At 39.4% G+C, this 10,334-nt stretch overlaps 1 protein-coding gene across 1 annotated transcript; it reads right to left on the reverse strand.

Annotated features, from left to right (window-relative positions):
* Positions 1-3,157: 3,157 nt before the first annotated feature.
* krt95 (keratin 95) lies at positions 3,158-6,206 on the reverse strand. Its single transcript, XM_067387371.1, has 8 exons — positions 5,727-6,206; positions 5,562-5,644; positions 5,282-5,438; positions 4,981-5,145; positions 4,679-4,804; positions 3,445-3,665; positions 3,320-3,333; positions 3,158-3,219 (listed from the first exon to the last, which is right to left on the reverse strand). The coding sequence occupies exons 1-8, from the start codon at positions 6,204-6,206 to the stop codon at positions 3,158-3,160; spliced, it is 1,308 nt and encodes a 435-aa protein (XP_067243472.1).
* Positions 6,207-10,334: the final 4,128 nt, after the last annotated feature.

The following is a 10,334-nucleotide window of genomic DNA, read 5'->3' on the forward strand; positions in this document are numbered from 1 at the left end:
CACTGTTAAAATACTAACAGTTGATGGCATTATGAGAACTGTATTACATGTTTCAGTTCTACCTGCAGAAAATATGAATCTCATATCTTACTGCAGTAAAAGTATGCTTATATAAGCCATTCTACATTTTTGGTTGAGTGTTGAATGTGTGCGTTCTTGGCAACATAATTGAATGAGTCCTTACTTTATAGAATGTACAGTAGAAAAAGAGAAGAAAGTAACAGAATTGCTCAGCCACTGGTCAAATTTTTCCCCTATGCAGAACTTCAATTGACCCCTTGCTTGAAATCTCTTTCTGGGTGTGGGTGTGTGGTGTTGATGGTGTGCCCTTGGTAGTTAGTGCCCTATGCAGACCACATATTCTGCATATGACAGTTTTAGTGGAATTTAAGCTTTTACTGAAATGAAAACAGCTTTTTTTTCACCACAGAATAAAAATTATAAAAGGTAATTGTGACTTTTTTATCTCACAATACTATTTATTTATTTTATTTTACTTTATTATTATTATTTTTTTGCAATTGTGAGTTTACATCTCACAATTCTGACTCTTTTCCATCAGAATTGTGAAATATAAACTATAGGAATTGAGAAAAAACATCAGAATAGTGAGATAAAAAGACAATTACTTTTTTATTTTCTATGCATGGCAAAGGGAACACCATAGATATGCACAATCCAGCACACATTCCACTACCACACCTCTTCTTCTCAATTTTCCTGATCCAACTACTCCTCTCCTCCTTCATCTATTCCTCTCCCTTACATTTTTTTCTCTCTGCTCCTCTGTGTTTTTCTTCATCCTGAACAAATCAGATTCAAAGAGTCATATTTTAGTGTAATGGAAATAACTTCCACACCTGACTATGCCTCCAACTGAGATTGGAATCTGCTAATTTCTCAATATTTCAGTGATCGGCTAACTAAAAATGCTTATCGTTGTTAAATCGTCTGCTAAATGTGTGAATAGTTTTGAAAATGTGGCTTTAGTATTGAACAATGCTTGTTAGTAACTGAAAAAAACTGTAATAAAGTGTGAAACAGCGCCTCCATCCGGCCATAGAATGCAGTCAATGAATTCTAACAGACATATCACATTTCTTCCAGAGAGAGGCGGTATAGTACCAATAATATGATACAGTACAGCACATTAGTGCAAATCAGCAATTCGCATTACTGAAACGATTTAACATTTAAAAAAGATTACAAATTTGAAAGTGGGAGGAGGAAATATCTGGAGTTAACAAGTAGAAATGAAAATGCATGGTCATAAACTTAATTTCTGTAGTCACATTATTCATCAAAAATCATTTCTTTTTTCACTTCTATCCCAATGAACAGGAACAAACACAAAAGACTGAGTCTCTCTGTATCGCTCAGGCTGCACTGCAGTGTCTATTCACAGGCGCGATCCCGCTACTGATCGGCACGGGGGCTTTGACCTGCTCCGTCTCCGACCTGGGCCGGTTCACCCCTCCTTAGACGACCTGGTGGTCCCGGGCTCCCCCAGGAGCACCATATCGATACCGAACTTAGTGCGGACACCCGATCGACATAGTCCACTGCAGCCCAGAAGCCCTGAGCTCAAGCGATCCTCCAGCCTCAGCCTCCCAGTAGCTTGGATTACAGGCGCGCGCCACTGCACCCGGCGAGAGCTGCGAGAATCAGCGCTGCTACTGAATCTAGAGCGCTCACAGCGACCTCTAGTGTGACATTAAATAGTTTTGCAATCGCTTTCTGGAGTCTTTACTAATAAGCTGATTAGTTGAATCAGGTGTGTTTGATTAGGGAGACAATTTAAATGTGCAGTGCAGGTATTCCAGAACCAGGAATACCATTAAAGTGCACAAAACGAAGGCTGCCTTCCAAGGATCCTTCAAACTGAGAAGGCCTTAGATGGCTCTTAATGACGTGACAGCCTATGCAGCCTTATATAGACACACCCTTCGAATCACTAGATTCAGTAGCAGCGCTGATTCTCGCAGCTCTCGCCGGGTGCAGTGGCGCGCGCCTGTAATCCAAGCTACTGGGAGGCTGAGGCTGGAGGATCGCTTGAGCTCAGGGCTTCTGGGCTGCAGTGGACTATGTCGATCGGGTGTCCGCACTAAGTTCGGTATCGATATGGTGCTCCTGGGGGAGCCCGGGACCACCAGGTCGTCTAAGGAGGGGTGACCCGGCCCAGGTCGGAGACGGAGCAGGTCAAATCCCCCGTGCCGATCAGTAGCGGGATCGCGCCTGTGAATAGACACTGCAGTGCAGCCTGAGCGATACAGAGAGACTCAGTCTTTTGTGTTTGTGTCTATCTAACGCCATATACCTTAATTATTGATGGGGTAATATTTAGCATTGTAATGAAATCAACCTGTTGTGTCTACGGTGTGTGTGTGTGTGTGTGTGTGTATGTGTTCACTACTCTGCTCCTAATGTGTGTATTAAATTGGATGGGTTAAATGCAGAGAAAAAATTCCGAGTATGGGTTATCATACTTGGCCTTCACATGTCACTTCCACTTCACTTATAACAGTCCAGTTGTGTAGTTATTGTCAAATATTTATTTAAAATCTTTGTAAATTTGTAAACCTCATAAAAAATAAATATATATATATATATATATATATATATATATATATATATATATATATTTCAGCGATTCTGTTTATACACATATACATCTTGTCTATCATTTAAACATGAATATATTATTATTAATATGAATACATCATATTTAATAAATAAAGTGCATTAATAATGTTAAAAGTCCTACAATATGTTACTATAACCTCTCAAGTATACTATATTTCATCTAACAATCTCAAGGTGGTGTTCTAGTATTGATTTATACACTCCATTGAGTGAATTAAAGTTTCTAAATATAGGAAGAGAAACTAAAATACTGGGATTGAATTTTCTTAAAGGTCATAATGGCTCTTCCAATCAGTATATCAATAAAAGGCCTCTTAAATAAAATGAGAGTATATTCTTAAATGTACATTTTGCAGATGCCCAAACTTCCTGTTTTAACAAGAAATACGTATATCAAGACAGGAAAGAAAACTACTTCTCAACTGGTCTTTAATGGTGAATTGTAAGACTGTCAGTACAGAATGTTTCATTGCACTACAACCTTGTTACATTCTTTGTTTACATTTGATGTTGTTCATATGATCTGTTTACATTTGACCACTGTTTCGACTGGGGTTGTACACACAAACACATCACCTGAAAGGGAGATAAAAGAGATATTAATAAATAACATACAATCTGAAGCTGACCCAAACCACACCTACAACCACAAAATATAAAGAGAGATTTTAATTACCTGGTCCTTGAGTCCTATAAGAGGGGGAAAAGATTAGTGCATTAGTGAAGTCACTTCAGAAAAAACAACACCCATTTTCCCACTCTTGTGATGTTCAGGTCTTTGGAATATAAAGATGAACTTACTTGATGCCCTGATTTTCCAGGAGGCACCTGTAAGTGGCGATCTCCTGCTCCAGACGGCTCTTGATGTCCAGCAGTGCATCATAGTCTCTGCCCTGCTGCTCAATGCTATAGCGCACCTGACAAAGCTCTGCCTCCAGTGTGTCGATGTGTTTCTGGAAGCCTGCTAGTATAGTGCTGTACCTAGCCTCTGTTTCTGCTAGTGAACAATCCAGTGCTTCTCTCTGTGTGCGTGATGAGAAGAGGCAGAAAGAAGAACGGATTACTAGACAATTTATAGTTATTTCTAGTCACCAAAGTCTCTTTAAGGCAAGTCAGTTAACTCGGGGGCCATATTCATAACCGACCGAAATATATGTAAAATTACATAAAAGTCTGTTAGTGTGTGATCCTCAGTGGTTTAGTGTGATACCCAGTTTTTCTCTTTAACCATTATAATGTAGGCAAGTTTATGATGCCTAGTGTTTTAAAATCTGTTCAGCCTTATAAAATGGTTAGTTCCTGTCCTTGATTCTGATTGGTCAATAGCTGTGTTTTATTCACGATTAAACATGGCTATGACCGATTCACCCAACGGTTCTGTGTATCACTACACAACACCCTTAGCAAAGTAAACTGTTTATTCTCAATTGATATTAGAGTTCATTGAAGCGTACTGTATTATGTAGAAGAGTATTGTGAGAAAGAGATCGAGTGAGCGAGTTTATTACCTGCATTCAGATTTATCGTTTTCCTTCAGGTCAGTCCTATGTTCATAATAAAAATCTGTTTAAATGTCTGATGTATTATCTTGTCCTTTTAACAGTTAAGGGGTTTTCCCATGACTGACAGCGCTAGTCAAAGCATTTTCAGTTGCATCTTGTTCTGTGTTCTGTCTTTTCAATATAAAAGTCTTCGCTACTGACTGACACACTTATAAAGACAGTCTTTGCCGCCATATACTGGCGTAATAATGTAGCTTCTGTTGCTGTTCATGGTCAGGGACAATTTTTTCCAGCAGAAGGAAGGCTTTTAGTGAAAGTTTACTTCATGAAAGTTGCATTGATACATATTTTTGGCATTAATATTTGTCTTGTGTGGTAACTGTTTTATAAAAGCAATAACTCGAGACTTATTCATGATACAGCACAGCCTCTTGTACCTTACTGCTTACTTTAAGCTCAAATCACACAAAACAATTATATTTTTCAGGTTAGTTCAGCTAATGCACATTCAAATAAACAGATAATTTTCTCACCATGCTGATCTGAGACTGTAGTTCGATCTCCAGACACTGCAAGGTACGCTGCAAATCTGAGATCTGTGACCTAGAATTTTCTAGGCACTCTGTGCGGCAGGCCACATCTTTGCACAGTTGTGCCGTCTTAAAGAGAGAAAGAAAGAAAGACACACAACATATGAACTATGTATAATTTGTTATGCACTCCACTGTCATACCCTACTGTTTACTGTTTTAATACCAAATGTCTGCCACTATATATGATGGCAAATTGGGATTCAGCTCTAGAGGAATGAAAGAGACAGAGGCTGAAGTCTCACCTTCTCGTTGAACCAGCACTCCTGTTCTCTGCGGTGTTTGTCTATGATGGTCTCGTAATGACAACGGATCTCCTCCAAAACCTTATTCAGGTCTTGCTGAGGAGCAGCATCCACTTCCACACACACTTTTGTGTTTGTCAACTGACACATTAGTGCTTCCACATCCTGTAACCACACATGGCTCATGCATCAGGTCTTGACTAACTCAATTTCCATTGCAAGTCCTTTCTAAGCATGCTACACTTTGCACATAGCACAAACTTTCAAGATTCATAGTTTAATCTGCTACAGGCAAACTAACCTCCCGGTGGTTCTTCTTCAAACACGCTAGATCTTGCTGCAGAGTCTCGATCTGCATCTCCAGGTCAGCCTTTGTCAGGGTCATCTGGTCCAGCAAGCGACGCAGGTTGGTGATGTCAGCCTCCACAGACTGCCGCACTGCTAGCTCATGCTCATATCTGATTGGTGGAGAGGCAGGATGGGGCATAAACTCACAGATCATGTTTTAAACATGACCAAAATGAACTTAGATGCTAAAGCTTCCAAACTATGATTACAGAATATAATTTAAGAGAACTCACTTTATTCTGAAGTCATCAGCAGCTAGTTTAGCGTTGTCGATCTGCAGTAGGATGTTGGCGTTGTCGATGGTAGCATTTTTAATCTATCAATGTAGACGTAGAGCATACTTTAATATGTTACAAGTTTTCCATCATTACATTCCTTATGAAAGTGCACAAGTGTACCTTTTCCTTCAGGCAGTCGATGGTGTTCCAGTAGGCGCTGTAGTCCCTCTGGCAGATCGGCCCCTTCTTCTCATAGAACTCACGGATCTGCCTCTCCAGAGTGGCATTGGCAGCCTCCAGGGAGCGCACCTTCTCGAGGTAGGACGCCAGACGGTCGTTCAGGCACTGCATGGTGGCCTTCTCATTCAGCTGGATGTAATCACCGTTCCCAACGGTGATTCCGATTTCTCCACTGTTCAGTCTGCCATAACGTCCATATCCTCCACCAATTTTGCAATGCAGATCTGGGTAGCAATCGATAACAGGGCGGCGATAACAGGGGGAAGAGATCCGAGTTCTTCCTCCAAAACCACAGCCATACACACTGTATGCTTTGGGTGTACAAGTAGTTATTGTTCTACAGCTAATTGGAGTAACTACGGATTTACAGGTCACGGTCTTGGGACCATAGCAGGATGATGTACGGACAGAGCAAGACATGGTGGATGGATGCAGAGATGAGATGAGCCCAGAGAGGATACTGAAGGAAACTGTTAGAGCTGTCCTGACGAGGATGGAACATTTGAGCCCGGCTCTGATCTCTTATAGAGATGGAGATGCAGGGCGGCTCCTGTACTTTGTCGATGGGAGAAGGAGGTAGGGTGTGTGGAAGTGATTTGTGCCAGTTTAACGCCCTTTGTCAGTTAAGGGCAGAAAAATTAGGTTATGCGATTTAAGGTTATGCAAGGATAATGAATATATGACACAAATCTTGATCTATGAAATTCTTCCACACCTGATGTGGTTTTGTGGGAAATGAATGAACCATTTTTGGTTATTTGTTGTTCATTTAAAATGATTTCTCTCCTTTATTTATTTGGTAACACTTTACAGTAAGGTTCATTAGTAATTTGTTCATTGTTTGTTCATGTTAGTTCACAGTGCAGTAACTAATATTAACAAGATTTTAATAATGTATTAGTAAATGTTGAAATTAACATTAACAAAGATTAATAAATGCTGTATAAGTGCAGTTCATTATTAGTTCATGGTAACTGTAGTTAACAAATGTTAACTAATAAACTTTATTGTAAAGTGTTACAATTTATTCTATCTTTTTCTCCCAGTGTTTGATTGAGTTAATAGAGCAAATGGCCTGTCCCAGTAAAACTATTGGGCTGCTGTACTCTTAAAAAGTTAGAATGGAAAGGTTAAAAGATCTGCTGTTCACTGTCGCTTAGCAAAATATTGGCCTGTTCATGAATGCCACTAAGTCATTGATTTATGAAACAGAAGCAACTCTGCCCTTATGAAAAAGAAGTATACTTCAAGTTCATTTTATGAAGTATATTTAAGTAATGTTTAAGTATATTTTAAGTATACTTTATGTAGTAAGTATACTAATATCAATTTACTAGTAGTAAACTTGTAAGTGTACTATTTTAATACCACTTGGGATTAAATTGGCCCACTTTTATTATATAAAAGTATGTGATGGAGTGTACTATAAGTGTAACAGTAGTAAACTTTAAGTGCACAACTAGTTCATTATTACTTTTCTCATTTGCAGTGCAAGTGAACTTATGAGTATACTAGTAGTGTACTATTTTAATACTAGTAGTACATTTTTAGTATATATTTTTTCATAAGTTTATAAGACTTTATAAGGCTACTCAATCAAAAGAGTAAACACATCTACAAGCTAATTATTCTTAGAATAGCCTACTTAATTATACTTTTAAGTAGCCTAAATTTCGATCAAAAGATTAGGTCAAATGGAAACACTTCCTATAACTTCCTATAACGTGATGAATACGATCCTCATCTAGATGGAAATGGAATAAATACTTTGACTGTTGCGATCCCAATCAGACTTATGAAAGTTGCCTGAATCATAATCATGCACTGTTCGCTGTTGGCCAGAGGAGAACTGGCCCACTGACTGAGCCTGGTTTCTCCCAAGGTTTTTTTCTCCATTTTAATACCTGTTTGCCACCTGATGTCACCTATTGGAGTTCAGGTTCCTTGCCGCCATCGCCTTTGGCTTGCTTAGTTGGGGACACTTGACATTTGATATTCAACAATGTTTTGATCTGCCTGCATCGACACCCTTGAATGAGAACTAAACTGAGCTGTGCAAAGACAATAACTATGGAGGACTAGTATAAGAGCACTCACTGACCACAGTACCAGTTTCTCAGTACTGAGCAAAAAATATATATATTTAATACTATTTTGAAAATTAATTAATAAAAATAATTAATAAAAATAATAAAAATAATTATTAAATATAGTTAAATGTAGGTTATATAAATGTAACAATTTGGATAAAAGTCAAGTGATAAAGAAATGTACAGTTTGATTGAGAGAAGCTTGTGTTTTCTTGCACATTTTGTTTCATTTTCTGTAACACTGTCTCAAATGCACTGTAAAAAAATTGTTGGTTTAACTTAAAAAAGTAAGTTACCTGGTTGCCTTAAAATTTTGAGTTCATTGGAATTAAAAATTTGAGTTAATACAATGAAGGCAAGTGATTTAATCAACAGAAACTCACAATATTATGTTATTTGAACCGCATTATAATCTAAGTTGATTTGACAAAAGAAAAAAGGTTGTGATTACATATCATGAAAATATCTTTTTTTAACATATTTTCATATTTATCTGCTGGAAATTAAAATGGTTTAGAAATATACAACATATCCCTAAACTGTGTTAATGTCAAGTACAGTATTCTGACAGTAGTTTCCTCACTATCAGGGTGTGTTATAGTAACCATAAAACTGTGCAAATCTTTTTTTTAATCTGTACTATTACTATAACCAGCATATGATAAACTAAATTAAAGACACCTTATTAATCTAGACCTAAGAACTCTTAACAACCTAACAAGTGATCAATTATAATAAACTGTTATCATTAAAGTACACACAGTCATAGCTTAATTCAAAACCAGACATGGGTGAGGCTATAATTTTCTCTACAGTCACTATTGGAAAGTGTCCATTTCCATAATCTAATAAAAGCAGGTGCTTGACTAGACAGGTCAGACATTTAAAAAGGGTTTAGTCCACTTATTAGTAAGTGTGTAGTAAGTCAACTCAGCAGAAAAAAGTATGGTGTGGAGAAACCGTGACTTCAGAAATGAGCCTGTAAGGCTTAAAGCTTACACTGCTATTTTGTATCGGAAACAAAAAGAAATTTAAGGGTGATGTGCATAATTCAGTTTCTTCTCTGATCACAATATAATTAATCTGACCCCATCTACTAAAATAAGATTACATGCAATATTACTAATTAAATTCAACATATAAGAATTGTGTCAGGGACACAGACGGAGGCAGACAGGTAAGTGAATAACAGGTTGTTTATTGAAATCAGAGGCACGGAAACTGACAGTCGGAGAAAGCAAGTGAGTAAATGAGCAAGCACATTAAACAGTCACTTAGCTGAAGAAATAACAGATGTTGTCTTTAGCAGGTGAAGGATCCATGGGGAATGGAGAACAGACGAGGGGAGATGAAAGGCAGAGGAATCGGGAAACTCAGGGTGAGCATCAGGTACGTAAGTCATTGTGATATCCATAGACGTAGTGCTTGCCCTTGACGAGACCAGACCCTGAGTGAAGTGTGTGAGGGGCTTTTGAGTGGTGTAGATGATGGGTGACAGCTGGTGGTGATCAGTGATTGCAGATGGAGTGCAGGTGAGGAACCAGAGGAATGTTGGTAAGTGGAGTCCGGGGAAGGTGAGAGACGGTGATTGTGACAGTATTCCCCCCTCCCAGTTATTTCACTGCGTGAGGACGTGCCTACTGGGAGGGGTGAGTACTGTCTGGGGAGTACGGGAAGGAGGGTGTTCAGGGGCGCCATGGAGGATCAGGCAGCTTGGGAAGCCATGGCAGTGTTGGCCACTCGGGAAGACATGGCGGTGAAGGCTTCTTGGGATGCCATGGTGGGGCAGGCTCTTCGAGACGCCATGGCTGGTCAGGCCCCTCCGGTTCTGTGGCCTTGGCCTTGGCCCAGACCCCAGACTCAGCCACCAAGGTCGGGATCGAAAGCCCCCACCCAATACTTGGGTGAGACTCTGGGTGTTTGGGCTAGGAAAAACTCTTGAGACTCTTGGCTTGTGGGCTGGAGTGGGCTCCTGAGCTGGAGTGTGTGCGCGTGGGCAGGAGCGAAGCCTGAAGCGGGCTAAGGGACTGGAGAGGGCTCAGGGACCGGAGCGGAGTCTGACCCGAGGACTGGTGCGGATGTGTGTGCTGCCTAGACACACATTAATGCTAATGATATGATAGGTACAATGAGGTCCTCTGGGCTAGGAGCTGGATCCGTCATAGGACTCGGGACGAGGACTGGGGTCACCTCGGGGCTTGGGGCGAAGGAGGGATTCGCCTCTGGACTCGGGACAAAGGAGAGAGTCAGGCATTTTTGTTTAAATTTCACTTAAATTTTACTCATTTTAAATGGTTGATATTTAAGGAATTAATTTAATTACTTTTCTAACTCAGTTCTATTTATTGAATTTAATTAATAATATTGCTTGTAATCTGCTGCCAATATTTTATGGAGTAGATATTACATATTACTTTTTACAGTGTGTGAAGCAAATGTTACAGATGTGTATTAGAGG

The sequence above is a fragment of the Chanodichthys erythropterus genome, chromosome 6 (genome assembly GCF_024489055.1).
Source record: "Chanodichthys erythropterus isolate Z2021 chromosome 6, ASM2448905v1, whole genome shotgun sequence".
NCBI lineage: Eukaryota > Metazoa > Chordata > Actinopteri > Cypriniformes > Xenocyprididae > Chanodichthys > Chanodichthys erythropterus.